Consider the following 19,986-nt stretch of genomic DNA (forward strand, 5'->3'; position numbering starts at 1 on the left):
TTTGCCAAGCCCAGGGGATGGTTGAGGGACAACCAGGAGAAGGCAGCAAAGGGGCTGGTTGCAGCCTGGGGCTGTGCAGGTGCCCAGTGAGGGGCCAGAGCCGGTGGCACGAGATCCTCCCAACTGGCCAGCCTGGCACAGCCAGCACACTGCAGGCCTGTCACTCATGAAAGTGTGCCCCCTTCTCCACTAGGGACCCTAAGAAGAGGAAATCCACTCCAACTCCAGCTGACAGCTTGAGGTCAGACACAGTACTGCCCAGCAAATTTTCAAAACCTTTGTCCATTTTAATTGAAAATGATACATGCCTACTGTTTAAAAAAAGAAAAAATCAAGAGGTACAACAGAATTGGTGAAAAGTAGATTTCCCTCCTTCCTCTGTCTCTATTTCATTTCCCTCTCCACCCCGTCCCTAGTCCCCACCCCACTCCCATAGAGGCGATTGTTACATTTCTTCTGTAGCCTCCTAGGAAGATCTGTGCATATACATACACGTATTTGTACATGTAAATATTTAAACATAATGGATTTGATCCAGGAGCCTCAAACCCTTGAGGTATAAACATGAAACCGTTTTATTTTTCCAATAACTGCTCAGAAATTGATTTTGTCGACGCCATCCCTCCCACTGGCTAGCAGGCTCCCTAAGGACATGTGGAGGTCCCTGGCTTTTCCCTTGTTGCTGTTACTAAGACGGTCTCATTTTGTTGCTAAGGCTCAACCAGGCCATGCTGGAACTCCATCGTCACCTTTAACTAAAGCTCTCTGAGAGCCCCAGTGCAGGCCACTGAAGGCTGGGGCTGCCTGCCTCCCCTCCCTGAACAGCAATGTCTCCCTCCTTCATCATTTGATAGGAAAAGCTGCCATCAAAACACTTTGGTCTCCTGCACCAGCACAGGCATCTCACACCAAGACCCCAGCCTCCTTAGAACTGGGCCCTGGAGAATCCAGTGACTGTTTGTTATCAACAAGACACTGTTTCTTTTCTTTTTTTAATTTCTTTTTTTTTTTTTTTTTTTTTTTGAGACAGAGTTTTGCTGTGTCGCCCAGGCTGGAGTGCAGTGCCACGATCTTGGCTCACTGCAACCTCCACCTCCTGGGTTCAAGTGATTCTCCTGCCTCAGCCTCCCAAGTAGCTGGGATTACAAGTGCCCACTACCACATCCAGCTAATTTTTGTATTTTTAGTAGATACTGGGTTTCACCATGTTGGTCAGGCTGGTCTCGAACTCCTGACCTCAGGTGATCCACTAGCCTTGGCTTCCCAAAGTGCTGGGATTACAGGTGTGAGCCACCACGCCCGGCCGACAAGACGCTATTTCTACCATAACCCCTGGCCTGCATAGAACATTCCAGGGACAGGCAGACCTGGAGATGAGGACTTCCCAAGTCCTGATTTTTCTTTTCTTTTTTTTTCCTTTTTTTTTTTTTTGAAACGGATTCTCACCCTGTCCTCCAGGCTGAAGTGCAATGGCACGATCTGGGTTCACTGCACCCTCTGCCTCCCAGGTTCAATTTTCCTGCCTCAGCCTCCCGAGTAACTGGGATTACAGGTGTCCGCCACCATGCCCAGCTAATTTTTGTATTTAAATGAGACAGGGTTTCACCATGTTGGCCAGGCTGGTCTCAAACTCCTGACCTCACGATCCACCCGTCTCTGCCTCTCAAAGTGCTGGGATTACAGGCGTGAGCCACTGTGCCTGGCCCAAGTCCCAATTTTTCAAAACACAAATAGTGTAGGGGACAACCGTGCTCCAGTTTAACAACCCATTCAGCCAATTGCATTGGTCACCTCCGGGGTAAAGGACAAAAGTCGCGCACAATGCCCGTGGGAGACTACAATCAAAATAGGAGACACATCAAAAGGGTGAGGGGCTTTGGAAACTCGGAGCGGCTCCTGACCAAGGCTGGGGGTCCAGAAAGCCTTTCTGGAAGAGACGGTATTTTCCAACACTGGGGTTGGTTTCCCTGAGACATAGTTTCTCAGGTATGCATTTTGTGGGAGACACTTGTAGGCAAAAGTTTACAATAGCTTTCTTTCATGAAACTTCTTGGCTGGGTATGGTGGCTTACACCTGTAATTCCAGCACTTTGAGAAGCCAAGGCAGGAGGATTGCTTGAGGCCACTAGTTGGAGACCAGCCTGGACAACACAGTGAGTCTCCATCTCTACAAAAAAAAAGTTTTAAAAAATTGCCAGGTGTCACCTGTAATCCCAACTATTTGGGAAGCGGAGGCAAGAAGATCCCTTGAGTCCAGGAGTTGAAGGCTACAGTGAGCTATAAGGGGGTCGCTGCACTCCAGCCTGGGTGACAGACTGAGACCCTCTCTCTAAAAAAAACAACAAACCCCCTTCTTACTAAGAAAAGATGCTGATGTCCCTTTAGCAGGCTAGACATGAAGGCTGCTGTCTGCCGGAGGTGCTCAGATGGTCACCAGCCCTACTCGCGCCTGTTTATATGAATGTAAGTTGATGTCCTCTCAGTGACCCCAACCCAGGAGCTGGGGAATGTGGGGAGGGGCACCAGTGACTTCCTGCTTTCCTGCAATGAGGAGGGGCTCGGCATCCAGGCCCACTGGGGGTGGCTTGAATCTGCACAGCCTAGTTCCTCAACCTAAAAGGCTTCCTCAACATGAGGGTCCTCAATACCTAGAAATTCAATCAATACAGCCCTAATCCCCAAATGGGCCTAGCACTGGGGGAAGGGGATACATCAGGCCTGGACTCAGCCCCCAAGCAGCTCACAGTAGAATACAAACTGAATTCACATAGCTGGTACCACACACCCTGAGATGGTACCAGCAGAGTGTGTGGGAGCAGGAAGATGGGAAGGGGTCCCTCTAGCTGCCCTGCCTCGAGAGATGGTGATGTGTATGCAGGTGGAGATTGGGGCGGGGATGCAGGAACAGCATTATCCTGGGTGCAGTGTGGAGAAGCCCAGCATGGGGAGAGAGGACAGGAGCAGCCTGGGGTCTGCAAAAGACAGAGGGGTGTGGCTCCCTATTGGTCACCTGCTCTAGGTTCACATAGATGTGCTTCTGGGTGTTGGGGTCCACTCACAGAAGCCAGGCCTCAGGAGTTTGTCCACAGACTAACGGTCAAAAACACGAATGTGTCCAGGCCGCTCAGTCATGTGAATGAGAGAAGCCACCAAACCAGCAATTCACTTCACAGAGAAATGTGCCTGCTCAGCTGTTTCTTGAAACATCAGGCTGTCTCAGCATATCATTCATTTCTCACTTTTCTTAGCAGCACAGGTCTCTACTTGAGTGAAACAGAGGATAGATATCCTGTTCAGTGGCCTCTCACGTTTGGCTGCAGTGCTATAGGGAAGCGATAGGGAGAAGTGGGGATACATCATAATCAAGTTGGGTTTATTCCAGAAATGCAAGGCTGATTTAACATTTGAAAATCAATTAATGTAAATTTTAATAGAATAAAGACAAAGATCATATGACCATCATAGCAGATTATATTATATTTTCCAACTATCACTGCAATAATATGTACCACTTGACATGCTCTTCTTCTAACTTGACCTTGGCACTCTTCCATCAAGAGGTGAAGTCTATGTCCCCTCCCCCTGGATCCCAGGTGAACCTCGGTGACTCCTTGACCAACAGAGTACAGCAGAAGTGGCCATGCATAACTCCCAAGGTTGGATCCTAAAAACTCCCTGTGTTTCCTTAAGCCTAAGAAGCCACAGAAAGAGGCCACTTGAAGGAGTTGTGGACAGTAATCCCAGGGGAAGCCCAGCCAACAACCAGCATCAACTGCCAGACACAAGAGAGGGAGGACACTTTCAGATGATTCCAACTCCCAACCTTTGGGTCTTCCAGCCGAGGCCACAGCCATGGGGGGCGAGTGGGGGTGCAGCGTAGAGACAAGGCATGCCCTGTCCATTTCCCAACCCACAGAATCTGTCCCATAACAAATTTTTTTTGGCACCACTACATTTGGGGGTCATTTGTTTTGTACACATAGCAACCAGAGGAGAGCGGCTTCTGGGGCTTTAAGAGTGTTCACTTTCTTGTTCCGGGTGCTGGTGGAACAGATGCCACCATTCTGTGATCATTCATGAACTCTACACTTAGGATCTGCACACTAGTCTCTATGTAGGTGGTACTTCCATAAAAAGAACTCAAACAAGAAGACCAAAGAAAAAGGGGGAGGCGATGCGGAGCAATTTCCCTGTTGTAACTGTGGAGCAAGAGATAGATTGGCGCTGAGAAATGAGAACATCCCTAACTGGTGGCCTCTGTTTTCTCCGTAAGACCATCTCCCGGAGGGATGTGTTCAGGGCTCTGGGCCAAGTGGAGGAGGAAGATGGCAACGGTTCTTACAGCAAGCAGGAGACAAGACACGTGGTAGGACTGCAGGGAATCCTCAGGCCCATCTGGCATTGATAACTGTGAGTTCCAAGCAGACTCCGGTGAGGATCATTTGTCAGCTGTAGCTGGGCTCCCCCAGGGTGGGCCCACGCTGCCATGGGGAGATGAGGGACATGGGAGTTTAGGGTACTGCGAAGATGTTACTGACATGGTGAACCTTGGGATCTAAGCTGCCTGAGGATAGAAGGAAGGACATGCTTGATGGATGAAGGGGAGACAGAGGAGTCAGTGCTGGCATCTCCCAGAAGTCTAGAACGTTCCTGGAGGGAGCCACTGACCAGCACATAGCAAGGAGAGGTGGCTAGAGTCAGAATGGGGACTGGAATTCGAATCAGTGATGTGGGCCATCCGTGGTGGCTCACGCCTGTAATCTCAGCATTTTGGGGGGCAGAGGTGGGAGGATCACTTGAAGCCAAGAGTTTGAGACCAGCCTGGGCAACACAGTGAGACCCTCTTTCTAAAAAAAATTTTTTTTAATTAGCCGGCAGTGGTGGCCTGCACCTGTAGTTCCGGGAGTGGTGGCCTGCACCTGTAGTTCCAGCTACTCAGGGAGGCTGAGACGGGAGGATTACTTAAGCCCAGGAGCTGGAGGCTGCTGTGAGCTATGATCATGCCACTGCACTCCAGCCTGGGTGACAGAGCAATACCCTGTCTCTTAAAAAATAAATTAGTGATGTGGAAGCAGAGAAGTTATGAGTCCGTAGTTATGGCTTTATCACCATAACTACTAATCTTACCTCTCAGAATCTTTGTGCCCCGCATGGGTATTCAGTAACCCTGGAAAGAAAGACCGTAGTGAGTGACCCCAATCTGTGAGCGTTGCAGTGATAGAGAAGTTCCACGAGATGGCAGCATCGGCCCATGAGCCTTATGCCTGGAGCTCTCCGCGCCCCCCGCCGCCCCACCTCCGAACGCCCCGCACCCTCCCCCAAAAGGAGCCTGTGAAAAATATTCTGATTCTTCCTGATTGTTATATCGCCTGCAGGTCAACAGACTCTGGAGAAGAGAAGAAGAGAAGAGCTTGTAGGGCTCCAGTCTTAGAAGATGAGGGCTTCTGTGACCCCCACTCCCAACCACTTTTCATGGAGCCTCCTGGGTGGGTTCTGGAGGCAGAAAGGCATCCATGGGAATTTTGGCTCTGCCGCTGACTAGCTGTGTGACTCTGAATGAGGTACTAACCTCTTTGTGCCCCAGTTTCCGCATAAGCTAAACGGGGCTGACAACTGCACTGACCTCACGCTGTGTGGTGCATTCTACGGGATGGGGGGCGGCAGTGGCGGGGGTTGGAGCCAGAGCGGGAGCTATGTCCTCTGGCTCACCAGCTTTAACAGCAATCCGTACACCTACTCTATGCCTCCTAGAAGGCTGTTAGGTTGTTATTCTCAACCCCTTCACAGATGAGAAAACTGAGGCTTGACTTCCTAAGGCCACATAAAAAGCATCCTAACCCAGGTCTGTCTGGCTCCAGGGCCCAGTTCTGAACACCAAGCCAAGGGGCCTCCCTATCGGCCGCCCTGGCCAGCCTTGGCATCTCATCCTCCAGTTCCCTGGGCCTGGAGCTGGTCCTCTTGTGATAGTGGGATGGCTTCTGCCAGCACTCAGAACCTTTCAAGGCATTTCCAAACCAAGGAGAAACAGGGTGCTTTTCCTTTTCTTTTTCTTTCTTTCTTTCTTTCTTTCTTTCTTTCTTTCTTTCTTTCTTTCTTTCTTTCTTCTTTCTTTCTTTCTTTTTTTTTTTTGGACAGAGTCTCACTCTTGTCGCCCAGGCTGGAGTGCAGTGGCGCAATCTCGGCTCACTGCAACCTCCGCCTTCCCGGGTTCAAGCAATTCTCCTGCCTCAGCATCCCGAGTGGCTGGGATTACAGGCGCCCACCACCATGCTCAGCTGTTTTTTTTTTTTTGTATTTTTAGTAGAGACAGGGTTTCACCATGTTGGCCATGCTGATCTCAAACTCCTGACCTCGTGATCTGCCTGCTTTGGCCTCCCAAAGTAATCTCGCTTGGGATTACAGTCGCGAGCCACTGCGCCCGGCCAGGGTGCTTTTTCAAAGGATTAAGGATTGTAAAATGTCGATCCAGTGGAAAGTGCTTTGGCCATTTGGAGTTTTCCTTCCTTCTCTTCTCCTTCTTATCCTCCTCCTCTTTTTCTCCTCATGTATAAGAATAAAGATGCCTAATGGCTGTAGTACTTTACCATTTACAAATATTTTTTGTAATTGACCTTCTCCAACAATACTTGAGCATAGATGGTTGTTGTCATTGAATCTGCTCGGTTGCAATGCCTCATATGCTCTAGCCAGATACAGAGTTGGGAGCTCTCAAGGCGGAAAAGCATGGCCACTGCATTCCTAGACACAGATGGGGTTCAGGACACACTACCCCAAACTTGTGACTGTAGGAGACAAGAATAGGCCACCCAAAATATGCCTCCTTGGCATAAGAATAATTTTGAGCTGGTTATTTTGAGAAACTGCAGACACAGGAGAAGCTCTAAGAACAAAAGGAAAACTTACCCTTTGGAAAGAGAAACTTACATCTTTAAAAGAAATCATACATCAGGGTGTCTCCCTGTCTGCACCCGGAAGAGAAAGATGTCTCTAATCACTAGAAACACTTACCAATGGAGAAGGCACCGACTTCAGTCTGCAAGACCAACCTTCCCCTTGTTGACTAAGCTTTTCCTGCCCACATCCCCACAGCTGGGCCTTCTTTCTTTGTTTCAGCTGAAGATGGCATTTAAGCCTGAACTCAAAGCCGTGGTTTTTGGAGATTTACTCATTTCTCTGAGTATTTCCCAAGTGCACATGACATATACACATTACTAAACTTCTGTTTGTTTTTCTCTTCTCAATCTCAAGATTGTTTCAGGTGTCTACTCTACCTCATGAAGGCTAGAAAAAATTACCTTTCCGCTCCTATAGCACTTATCAAAAGCAATGTTCAGGATAACTTCAGGCAAGGGACAGGAACCCAGCCAATTTCTCAGGCCTGCTCACCCCAGCCTCCCCATCCCTCCTCTCCCTGGAGTCCGCTGCTATGAAGTGGGCGTTGTGAAAACACTTTTATTCTGTTTCCTCTCTACTTCCATTTCTTGACCCAATCTCCCTCTTTTCTGATCATCTGTCAGGGTAAATGTTTTTATTACCTGGTCACTGAAGGGCCTGCTGGCCAGGGGCCAGGGCAGACTCAGAGCTCAGGGCTCTGGACCCCCATTCTCCTGTTCCTTCCCTGATCCCCCATAGCCTCAAACATTCCCTGGGAAGCTGTGTGCCCAACAGTACCTGACTCATCTTGTCCCCAAGCTAGACATTACCACCGCCATCCGCCTAGATCCTGGAGGAGAAGACAAGCCCACATTGGCTGGGAAGCAGCCCCACGGATGCATTAGCAACCTGTTTCCTCCCACGGCTTTCTGCTTTCATGATGGAGGCCATCCCCAGAGCCCCTTCCTGAACTCAGCCCTAGCAACCAACAAATCCCCAAGTGGCTGGCGCCTCCTCCATTTGAGAAAGATCCCAGCCTCAGAGCTCTGGAAGAGGGCTCCTGGCACCTCTGATTCTCTAAGCAGCTGTCCTGAAACTGTCTCACTCACTCACATACATGCACATTCTCTAAAGATAAAGATAACAACGACTCCTGTTCAGAGTCCTGAACAAACAACTCAGGACTCAGCATGAAGTAAAAGCAATCAAGTGACAAAGCACCGGAGCTTCACAGACATGGGGCATGGTGCCGGGGCTGGACCAGAAATAGCCCTGATCTGCTGCCCTCACTGGATCCTACAGCTTTGTCCCTCATGCTGTCCTGGCTCCCCTCAGCCTCACCTGTCTGCTTGTAACCAGGCATGACAAAAAGAGCCTTGGCTCTGGGTTCTGCCACTCCATCACTGCTAGCTGTGTGCCCTGGGAAGCCACTTTACCTCTTTGAGCCTAGCTTTCCTCATCTGTAAAATGGGGACAACAGTCCCATTTCACTGGGTACTGGGGTGGGGGGGGATCAAATGAGAGACTGTTCATGAAAATGCTCTGTATATTAGAGGATTTTTTTTTCCAATGTAAAGAAGGCTAAAAATAAGGCCTGATGACTAAACTAGCATATAAACTATCACATTTTGAGGGTGGGGAGTGTCTTCCTTGGAAGTGATGGGAATTTGCATTGAGTGCCTGGCATGGATCACCTGACTTAATTCTCCGGATAGTCCTAAGCCGACCCTGGGTTTCAGAGAGGTTTAATAATTTTACCATTATCCCTCAACTCGTAAGCCTGGAGCTAAGCCCCTTCCTCTCCTGGGCTGGGGGGCTTTCTGACAAGTTAGAGTGCTAGTCTTCAAACTCGCCTGCTGGTGGAGCTTGTTAAATAGATCCATTCTGAATCCCCAGTCTGCACCCCCTGAATGATGGATTGTATTAATCCAGGTATTTATTGAACACAAATTATGTGCCCACTATAAGGGAAGAGCAAACAAAGCAGATACAGCACCACACTCAGGGAGTGGGGAATGGCAGCAACCCTCCTGGGGAGAGGTCCCCAGAATCTGGATGTGTACCCAGAGACTTTTATGATCAGGCCAGTGTTTGGGGAATGGTGGTTATAAAATGAGAGGCTGGGGCAGGGAGTGGGGATGCTCTGAGAACCTGTCCACACACTGACAGCTTCGATGGGCTATGTGGCACCCCTGAGCCCTGGGGTAGCAACTGCAAGAAATTACTATCCATGGTCACAGATCTTCAAGCCCTGTGAAGCATCCAGATCCCTGCTCTGAATTGGCCAACTGGGCCAGGACTGGGAGTCAGGAAGGTTTCCGCCTTTTTTTTTTTTTTTGAGTTGGAGTCTTGCTCTGTCGCCCAGGCTCCAGGCTGGAGTGCAGTGGCACCATCTCGGTTCACTGAAATCTCCACCTCCCGGGTTCAAGCGACTCTCCTCCCTCAGCCTCCCACATAGCTGGGATCACAGGCGAGCGCCACCACGCCCAGCTAATTTTTGTAATTTTAGTAGAGATGGAGTTTCGCCATGTTAACCAGGCTAATCTCGAACTCCTGGCTTCAAGCGATCCACCTGCCTCAGCTTCCCAAAGCGTTAGGATTACAGGCGTGAGCCACCGTGCCTGGCCTGGTTCCCCTGGTTCCCGCTTTCTTTTCTTTTCTTTTTTTCCTTTTTTTTTGAGACGGAGTTTCGCTCTTGTTGCCCAGGCTGGAGTGCAATGGGGCGATCTCGGCTCCCCGCAACCTCTGCCTCCCGGATTCCAGCGATTATTCTGCCTTAGGCTCCCGAATAGCTCGGATCACAGGCACGCACCACCATGCCCGACTAATTTTGTATTTTTAGTAGAGACGGGGTTTCGCCATGTTGGCCAGGCTGGTCTGAAACTCCCGACCTCAGGTGATCCGCCTGCTTCGGCCTCCCAAAGTGCTGAGATTACAGGCGTCAGCCACCGCGCCCAGCCCCCGCTTTCTTAAAGAACACGCAGCAGCTGTGTGTTACACGCTGCGGCTGAGGTCAAGTGTGAGGGCTAGAATTGCTGACTGCCAAGTTCTGGGTCTACTGAAAATAGCTGCCTGCCTGGGAGGCCCAGATCAGTCCAGGTGTGGGTCTCGCTTCACCTCCAGAGCAGGGGCAGCCTGGAAGGGTAGAAACGGCTTTCGGAGAGGGGTCTCTGCAGCGGTCTGGGGGCAAGATGAGGGATCCTTTGAGTCCTGGGGTGCAGGTTATGGTAGCTAAAGGGGAGGTCTGAGACAGTGGCGTCTGGCTGCAAAGTAAAGAAGGAGCAGCAACCAGGAGGCCTGATGCGCCGCGCACCTATCGCAAGCATGGGCAGTGCGTTTAAGACTGGACGACTCACTTTTTCTCCTGTAAAACGGGCGCAGGCTGGCCCCAGCCCAGCGCCAGGAGGGGGGGCCCGGCGCGCCGTGAGTAGACAAAGGAAAAAAGGCGTGTTTGCAAACGGGGAAGCGGCGGCGTGGTGCCGCGAGGGGCGGGGCGGGGCGGGGCCGGGGGAGGAGCCCGCCTGCCGCCTGCCAAGCCCAGTGGTCCTGGCCGTGCGCCGGAGGCAACGGCGGCGCGGCGAAGCGGCGACAGTAAGTGCGGGCCGGCTCGGGCTCTTCCGGCTCCGGTCCCGGCCGCCCCCAGACTCGCGCTCAGTGACCTCTCTCCCGGGCCCTGGGGGCGGCTGCGGGCTGCCAGGGGAGCCGCAGGACCCTGCCCCATCCGTGGTCCCTTCCCCACCGTCCGTCGTCTCCCTCCTTGCTCTCTGCCACCCCTCTTTCTGGGTGTCTATCTTCTTTTCCCCAAATCCTCTCCCCTCCTCCTCCCTGAGACTGGACCTCACCGCCTGTATGGTGGGGGCCTGAAATGGACCCGTCGGCCCGAAGTATCCAGACGGTGGCTGATTCTCTCGGTCCCAGCTGCGGGGCCTGAGGCTGGGGCTGTTTACACCGCAAAGCCGGTTTTGCCGCGGCCAGTGGGCGGTGCCCTGCGCTTCCCAGTGCCCTCCCACAGGTTAGCCCTACCAGCTCCCCACCCCGGTTCACAGCCCAGGAAATCGAGGCACAGAGGGGAAAGCCACCTAGCCAGAGTCAGGAACCTCTTTGGAACCAGCACCCAGGCTTCCCGCCCAGATGAGGTTTTGCCGCGGCCCCAGGAGTGCCTGCCTCCTTGTGCGGGGCCGCCCCTCTGTGCATGGCCGGGCTCCTGCAAGTGACCCAGGAGCACGTTCCAGGCCACAGCCAGCCTGTTTTGGGGAAGGCTGGGCACTTCCTTGCCTGCCTTTTTCTTTTTTAATCCAGAAGCCAGCAGCTAGCTTTTATAAAGCCAGCAGCTAGCTTTTATAAAGACTAATAAGACTTTGCTCACTCCAGTGCCCTGGCCTGTGACCCTGGTTAGAGAAAATTCCTGGCTCCTTCTTCAGAAGCTCAGTCAAGGCTGAATGGTCCTTGACAAATAGACGCCGGGAACTGAGAAGGGGGCCCTAGCCAGGTGTGGTCCTGAGTGACAGGGCTGGTGGTCCTTCTAGCCGCCCCCACAGGTAGCTGGAGCCTCTGGAAAGAACCACTTGCCAGTTCTCTCTTGTTCTATGTGGGTGGATCATGATTATTTTTTACATTTTAAACACTAATTTTTAAAATGTAACTAGTGAGCTTGTTACATTTGTACCGTTTTGTGCCAGACAAAATACCATAGACTGGGTGGCTTAAACAAAATTTGTTTCTCATGGATCTGGAGGCTGGGAAGGGCAAGATCAAGGTGCTGGTTGATTTGGTTTCTGATGAGGGCTCTCTTCCTGGTTTGCAGACAGCCTCCTTCTTACTGTGCCTTCACATGGCTTTTCCTCTATGAGTGGGTGCATGTGGAAAAAGAGATTTTCCACACAGTGAGCTTCCAGACAGTGAGCTTGTTAATGCTGGCCTCCATGCGAATCCAGGCTGGGGAGGGGCTCTGCTAACCAGGAGAGTTTAAAATAGACCTGCTGGCTGGATGCATTGCACTTGGGCATCCAGTGGCCTCCCACCTGCTGGCTCCAGGGTACATGTTACTCCAGCAGGGGAGAATGTCCTGGTCATGCAGAGTCCGTTCATTCAGCAAACATTGACAAGGGTGCCTGCAGTGTGCCTGGGCCCCTCCCGACTCAACTGGCTTCAAGGCTTGCAGGAAGGATGCCTGTACTTGGAACCAGCAGACACAGATTCCCATTCCCAGTCAGTCCTCCCAGGTGTGCTGAGGAGTCCAGCATGGGCCCCAGTCTGCTTGGCTGTGTAACTTCACTCTTGCCATCTGCTAGTTATGTGACCCTGGGCAAGTTACTCAACCTTTCTGAGCTTCAGACCCCTCATCTGTGAAATGGGTCTTAGAGTAGTACCTAATATATTAGGCTGTTGTCAGCCTCAAGTGTGACCTCTGTTAGGCACAGACCTTGGCATTTGTGATTACTGGATTTAAGTTTAGCTATTGGGAGTTCTTTCTATTTGTGGGACATAGCAAGTGCCCTCCAGACCTCAGTTTATCCATCTGAAAAAAGGGGGCAATGTTTTCTGCCCTGCCTAATTCCAAGGGATGCTCTGAGGTTCTCCTGAAATAGTGGATAAGGTTCTGCACCCATGTGAGGAGGTGTTCCCATCCCACCAGGGAATAAAGGCCCCAGTCTTCTTGGTACGATGCTTTGAGTTAGGCTTAGCCTTCTATAGAAACCAAGATGCATTTATTTATTAGTTTATTGGGTAGGGAAGAGGCTACTGCAGAAGGGACTCTGACGTGTCCCATCCTCAGCATTTTGGGAGACATTTCTCATTTATCAAGCTGCTGCCACATCCTAGGTGCTATGTAGAGCAAAGAAGCAGGCATGCTACCTTACAGCTAAATTCAGCAGCCAGCCAGCCATGCGACAGGCCCAGGATGCCAGGGAGATGCTGACATTTGTTCAACAGCTGCTTACAGGCCAGGCATTGCCAGCCAGTTGCAGTTGCATAACTATCATAAAAACGGCTTCCTTGGGTTTACATTTGGGGAAATTGAGGCACAGAAATGTGGTAACTTGCCCAAGGCCATGTAAGCAATAGTTGCTGGCAGCTTAGGCTCTTCCATTTGTCTTAGGCACTACCATAGATTCAAAGTGGCTAGCTCCTTGTAGGGTGTGATGAGCAGAGGTGGGACCCAGGCAGGTGCTGCAAACCCAGGCTTGGCCATTTACGTAGCCTATGGCCTTCAGTTCTTTGGACCTCTCTTTCCTCACAAATGAAATGGGAATGGACTATCAGAGGCCACACACCAGCTTCTGGAGGCAGGCCTGGACACTACCAGTTTTTAAATAATTATTACTTAATTTGAATGTTTTTATTTTTATTTACACTTTTAATTTTGTTTTTGAACCGGTGATAAACTAGTCACTTAGTTCAAAATTCAAGAGACACAAATAAGAATGCAGGGAAGTCCCCCTTCCCGCCCCCCACCATCCCCATCTCCCTCCTTAGAGACAGCCACTGTTAGAAACTTCTTATGTAGCCTTCCAGAGATATTCTGTGCATATACAAATACATATGTGTATGTATATTTTCTCTCCCCACTTTTTTTGCACACATAGTAGCATATTCTACACACTATTCTGCTCCTTATTTCTTTCACATAAAATCGAATAGGGTTTAGAGATCATTCTTTGCCCGTTAAGGGTCCTAATTTTTTTTTATGGCTGCACAGAGCTGTGAATGCCCTTAGGCCAGGTTTGCCTTTCTGGGTACATTGCCACAGTCCCCACTATCATGCAGTGTTTTACAAAACCCAGCCTATTCCACAGTTATGTGCTACTGCTACCTCTGTTGCCCTTGCATGGTTGGGGTGACCTTGAGGACACTTACAGTTCTGACATCCTGCCCTTCTCCAGGTCTGATTTTTGTCTTTCTCCCTGATCCTTAAAATGAAGCTCTCCAACCAGGCTTTGGTGACTTTACAGAGCCCAGGGTGAGGGGGCATGGTCATTTTGTAGGCTGGGTGGGTCCCCAGCTGTCCCCCAGCCTCAGTTTCTACTCACCTACCCTGTCTCTGTTGCCCTCCTTGCTCCAATAGTGGCTGTTGTCTCAGAGGACGACTTTCAGCACAGTTCAAACTCCACCTACAGAACCACAAGCAGCAGTCTCCGAGCTGACCAGGAGGCACTGCTTGAGAAGCTGCTGGACCGCCCGCCCCCTGGCCTGCAGAGGCCCGAGGACCGCTTCTGTGGCACATACATCATCTTCTTCAGCCTGGGCATTGGCAGTCTGCTGCCATGGAACTTCTTTGTCACTGCCAAGGAGTACTGGATGTTCAAACTCGGCAACTCCTCCAGCCCAGCCACGGGGGAGGTCCCTGAGGGCTCAGACATCCTGGTAAGGGCATGTTTCTCCTGCAAGGCTGGTGGGAGCATACAGAGGCCTCATGCCTCACATGCAGGGGAAGATGGAGATTTCAGACACATTTCCAGCCTTTAGATCACTTACTGTTTAGCTTGGGAAGAAGATGCAAATTATGGTTCCATGTGGTATGTATGGTAGCTGTGAGTTACAGAAAATTCCAAAAGACTAGTAACTAAAATGAGATGGAAGGTCATGTTTCTCCCACGTTCAATTCTGGTGGGAACAGCCCAAGGCTGGTATGATGTTCTATGGTGTTAGGAACCCAGTTGCTTCACCTCTGTGCAGCTTTCATGGCCAAGGCCACCTCATAGTGCAAGACAGCTGTTGTAGGTCCAGCCGTTACATCAGTAGGAAGAAGCAAGAGGAGAAGGAGGAAATGCCTGTTGCCTGTAAGAACACTTCCTGGAAGTAACACACATTGCTCTTCTTACATTGCATTTGTCAAAACTTAGGCATGTGACCACATCAGCTTGCAGAGCAGGCTGGGAAATGTAGTCTTTCAGTGTAGCTTTATCTCAGAACCATGTGCCTGCTAAAATGGGAGGTTCTGTTATGGAAGATAGAGAAAATGAATCCGAAGGGATAATTCGTCTGATCACCATGGGAGAGATTGCTGTGACTTGGGAGTTGGTGGGTTTCAAGAAAGGGGAGGAAACGATCCAGGTAGAAGAAAAAGGCTGAGCAACGGCAGAATGGGAGGAAAGTTCAGGTGTGTATGACAAACTATGAAGCTGTGTTTGGGGCACAAGTAAGAGCAAGAGGTCTTGAGATCATTGCCCGGGGCCTTCAATGTCCAGGTGAGGAGTCAGTTTTGTTTAGTTGACAGGGCTGCTCACTTTGCTGGGTGACTTTTCCAGAGAGGTGGGGGCAGTAGGGGAAGAGGATTAAGGAAAAAAATTATACCGACACTTGTTAAAACAGTAAGGAAAGCTTTATTTAAGACTGTTGTAGTAGGGGAGATAAATGGAGCTTAACTCTGAAAAGGAGACGGGGATTTATAGCCAAGGAGCAGCGTGAGGGGCTAGAGGATGGCACGTTTCTAAGAGGAGACGTCAAGGCGAGGCCTCTGCTTGCTGAAAGCAGGCCCAGGACTTACATAGTCGACCCTTGAACAACAAGGGTTCACTTTATGCAGATTTTTGTTTCAACCAAACGTGGAAAATATTTGTGAGTTGTTAAACCTGCATATACAGAGGGCCGACGTTTCCTGTTCCTGGTTCTGCAAGACCGACTGAGTATGCTTGGGTTTTGGTATATGGGGGGATCCTGGAACCAATCCCTTGAGTATACTGAGTGGGGTGAGGAGCTTGATCAGATGTGAGATAAGGGAATATTCTGGCTCAACTGGCCCAACAGAATTCTTGTTGAAAGCAGGCCTAGGACTTACACAGTCTACTCTTAAACAATATGGGTTTGAATTGCAGGGGTTCATTTATATGTGAAGTTTTTCAAACAAATGCTGATGGAAAATGTACTATTAATGGAGTCCAAAACCTGATTACAGGGAGAGCCGGGTTCCGCAAGGCTGACTGGGGACCTGAGTATGTGTGGATTTGGGTATAGGTGGGAGTCCTGGACCAATGCCCTGAGTACGTGGAGGGACAGCTATACATCAGAGGTGGGGAATGAGGAACTTGATCAGATCTCAAAGGTGGGGGGATGCTGGCTAATCTGACTTCGAGGGATTCTTGGCTAAGACTGAGTTGGGCAGGCAGAAGTCAGGAATGGGGAGTGGGGCCAAGGTCAAGGATGGGGCTTGGAGGAGCCTGACGAAAGTTAGGTCAAGGAGAGTCTTGATCAGGAGCCTCCATTTCCACGGCTGACCCTGTCTGGTGTCTGTTCTCACTTGAGAGCGTGGGGAGGCAAGGGCTTCTCCGACAAATGCCAAGATGAGATGTTGCCAGCTGCCCAGCTGTGCCCTTCTTCTCCAGGGGAGCATCAGAAACAAGAAGGGGGTATGCTAGCAGACCCCAGCTGCACCTTCCAGTGGCCCAGGAGGTGGCTCATCACTGCTTCCCAGAAGGAAATCCTTGGCCTCGTCCCGAGGAGCTGTCCTCAGTTTTATAGGCATGAATCTGCCATAGCGAGGGAGGCATCCCTGTTGTCCATCTCAAGGACTCACTGCGGCTACACATGTGGGTCACCCAGGCAGCTTCTTAAAAAATACCAGTCCAGGGTCCTTTTGTAGTTCATGAGTGTGATGACTGGGTTTCCACGCACATGTGTGAGATGGGCCTCCCTCAAACCTTGTTATGTCATCAGCACATTACCCATCCGATGAAAAGGAATAAAAATACCAATGCGGGCCACGCCCAGGGATTCTGATTGGATTAGCCTGAGCTGGGGTGTGGACATTGATATGTTTACAACTTCACACTTCCACACTCCTGTACTCCACCCCTCAACTCCCACCACGATCTGACACCTGTGAGGGCCTTTTCTGTTAACTGAGGAATTCACGGATGCCTCCCGGGGCCAGAGCAATGGGATATAAACCGTTTCTACAGCTGAGAAAGTGCCACAGGAATGCAGTGGAGTAGTTTACAGCCTCTCCACTCAAGGTGTGGTCCTCGGACCAGCGGCCTCACCTGGGAGCTTGTTAGTAATGCAGTCTCCCACCCACTCGAGGCCAGTTTAGACAGGGCCTGCGAGCTACCAAGCCCCTCGGGTGACTGAAGGGCACAGTAGAGTTTGTGGTGCACTGGATGGGGCTTGGCTCTGTGACCTCTCTGTGCTGCCTCGTATTTCTGGACTATATTAGTACTTTTTTTTTTTTTTTTTGAGACAGGGTCTTGCACTGTCACCCAGGCTGGAGTGCAGTGGTGCGGTCAAGGCCCACTGCAGCCTCGACCTCCCTGGGCTCAAGTGATGCTCTTGCCTCAGCCTCCTGAGGAGCTGAGACTACAGGCGCACGCCACCATGCCTGACCAATTTTTTTGTATTTTTGATAGAGACAGGGTCTCACTATGTTGCCCAGGCTGGTCTCAAACTCCTGGGCTCAAGAGTTCCGCCTGCCTCCGCCTCCCAAAGTGCTGTGGTTACAGGCATGAGCCACCACACCCAGCCATCTTTCTCGTATGTTAAAGGAAGATATTATAATACCACCACCAACTTCTTAGGGCTGTTGTGAGGATTAAGTAAATTAATATGTGTTAAAAAGCACTTAGGACAGGGCCTGGCACCCCTATCCGAAGTGCTTCATAAACACTATTATTGTGATGATCATTTGGGGATGGGGCCCATGCTTCTAAGCTGCCTGCAGCCCTGGTGCATTTCCACAGGCGCAGGCTTAGCCCGGGTGCTTTACAATCCGCTTTTATTTACCAGTGACTCCAACGTCCCAGCCTTCTGCCAGCCCCAGTAAATCACCTGGCCTACCGGGCTTCCTCCAGAAAGTCCCTGCCTGTCTCGGCCGGCACAGAGCTAGATTGCGTGTGCACCTGCCCTGCCCCTCCTCCGTCCACCGCCAGGCACCTGGGATCAAGCAGCCTCTGGAGGGAGGGGTGTCCAGGCCTGGCTCTGGGAGCAGCCCTCGCCCCGTGTACTGCTTTCACCGCAAGGCGATCCCTTCCCAGCTGCAGGCACTTGGCATTCTGAGCCCTGCTACGATGCTTTATGGCCTCTCTCCAACTGCTGGCAGGTGCAGATGTAGTACCTTCGGCTGCCCAGAGCTCCTGGCTCTTGGCATCGGAGATGAGAGACCTGTCACCCCTCGATTCATGGGCCGGGATTGGGAAGCGAGAATGCTGGGGCATTTCTGCATTTTGCAGGCCATTTTTCTTTGCCTCATTCCTCATCCCAGCCACCCCCCTCCCCAGCTCTTTCCTCCTCTCTTCCTGATTTCCCTGCGAGAGGCTGCCCGTCTGCCCTGTCACCTGAGGGCCACTTCAGGGGAAGGAGGGGGAGAGTCAAATGGGCCTGTCTCTAGCCACCACCTGCAACTCAATTAGCGGTGGGTCTAGATGTTTATTCTTTCCTGTACTTTCCTTTGAACATTTTCTGGGGATGGATGCCATTTGATGGGGAGCTTGACCCAGGAGGAAGGTCTACCCAGACACCCCCTCCCCCAAATTATGTCACTTTCAAGGTCAGTGGGCTCATTTCCTTCTTCCTGGACAAATGTGGGAATGGCTTAGAAAGTATCCTGCTCACTCTGCCCTCGTGTCTCTATTCTCTGGAATAAGAACCTCCAATAAATCTACCACAGGCCTATTGGCCCAGGGCCAAAAAAATTTAGAGCATAAATGAGGAAGAATTGATAAGAAAAGATGGCACAGGGGCCTGCAACAGCCGCCATTGTCTGAGCCAGACTCTGGGCCCACCGTCCTGGCACAGGTATTGCATGTGTTGTTTCTCATTAGCTCTGCAATGCAGGTCTTAGTAACCCTTTTCTTAAGACAAAAAGCCAGAGGCTCAGAGAGGCTAGATAACCTGCCTGAGATTACACAGCTAGGAAGGGCTATAGAGAATTTCACGGGGCATTGAGGTGGACAGATGATTACAGACTCATTCATACTCAGAGAGTGGTATGTAGGGTACTATCCTGGAGATTCCCCACCCCCCACCCCCCACGCTTTGACTCCACCAAACACCGTCTTCCTTCCTTTGGAGAGCCTGCCCTTGGTCTGGCCTCCTTTTCCAGCCTGAAACCCCAGGTGCCTGGATTCTACGCCTGGGTCCTGGACCCAGTGTCCCTTGTCCCTTCCCTACCTGACCTGTTTAGCTGGAGGTCCTCCCCGGCTCTGGGGTTGTAAGCCATCCCCTGCCCTATGGGGCCTCCTCGCCCTCCCCCAGGCTCTCCTGCAGGCCTGTATTGGCTGCCCTTGGCCAAGAACAAAACAGTGAGCTGGACAAGCCCCACTTCCTACCCTGGAGAGAAGAGTGTCTGCACCTTCTCCTGGCCATTCCTTGCTGCAAGGCCCCCACAGCCGCTCTCCACACCGTCCTTCCTGTGTACCTTAGTCTGCCCAGGGACTCCTCTCTAAGGGCCTGCAGGACGCAGCCAGGTCACGGGTGGGACCTACAGCCCGACTTAGTGTCAGCAGGGCTGGGACCCGGGCCAGGCACTCTACTGATGCCCCTGTCCATCCCCCCATCTTACCAGGAGGTACCCCAACACTCAGTCCCGGGGGTGAGGCAGGAGACAGAAGCAGCTCATCCCTCGGCATGTCCCCTGAAGCCACCTCTCTGAGTTAGGGGCTCCATGTCTGGGTCTTCAGAGCTGCATCATACTTCCCCATCACATTCCTGCCCTACAGCTCATGGAGACCAAGGGCTGGCTGGGTGGGAGCTGCTGCTCTCAGCACTTTGCCTGCCTTATCTCATGCAGCCCTGCAGCACCCATAAGTCAGTAACTGTTATCATCCACCATGACAGATGAGGAGGCCTCCCCTGCCAGTGAATAAAACTCTCTTACTCTACATCCTGTGCCCCTGGCACACCTGGCATGGCACCCAACACATCATAGCACATAAATATTTGTCACATTAGTTATTGTAAGGCTGAGAAGGAAAGCTCCACAACCCAATCCATGATAGTGATGCCATGGCTCTGCAAGGGAGCAGGAGAAGATCTGGGAGTTACAGTGGCTACCAGTAAAGGAGTTTTGATCTTTCAGGTGTGTTAGCATAGACATGAAGTGGGGTTCCTGCCATAGGGAAGGTAGCTGGTTCAGCAAGTGGGGGACCTAGGGCATCCCCTCCCCTTATTTCCAGTCCCTTA

General features: G+C 51.2%; 1 protein-coding gene and 1 non-coding gene across 3 annotated transcripts in view; both read left to right on the forward strand.

Annotated features, from left to right (window-relative positions):
- Positions 1 to 10,394: 10,394 nt before the first annotated feature.
- The window catches only part of SLC29A3 (solute carrier family 29 member 3), a 44,761-nt gene continuing 35,169 nt past the window's right edge, over positions 10,395 to 19,986 (forward strand). Inside the window, exons 1-2 of one of the 2 annotated variants that reach the window (XM_055274600.2) lie at positions 10,395 to 10,464; positions 13,940 to 14,238. In XM_055274600.2, coding sequence (XP_055130575.1) covers position 10,464; positions 13,940 to 14,238 — 300 coding nt within the window. In that variant the 5' untranslated portion in view covers positions 10,395 to 10,463. The remainder of the gene's footprint in view (positions 10,465 to 13,939; positions 14,239 to 19,986) is intronic. The other variant, XM_063637916.1, reaches the window with a different exon arrangement.
- LOC129481464 (small nucleolar RNA U13) lies at positions 16,442 to 16,545 on the forward strand. Its single transcript, XR_008657451.1, has one exon. It is a non-coding gene; the product is annotated as a small nucleolar RNA U13 (small nucleolar RNA).

The sequence above is a fragment of the Symphalangus syndactylus genome, chromosome 4, assembly GCF_028878055.3.
Source record: "Symphalangus syndactylus isolate Jambi chromosome 4, NHGRI_mSymSyn1-v2.1_pri, whole genome shotgun sequence".
Lineage (NCBI taxonomy): Eukaryota > Metazoa > Chordata > Mammalia > Primates > Hylobatidae > Symphalangus > Symphalangus syndactylus.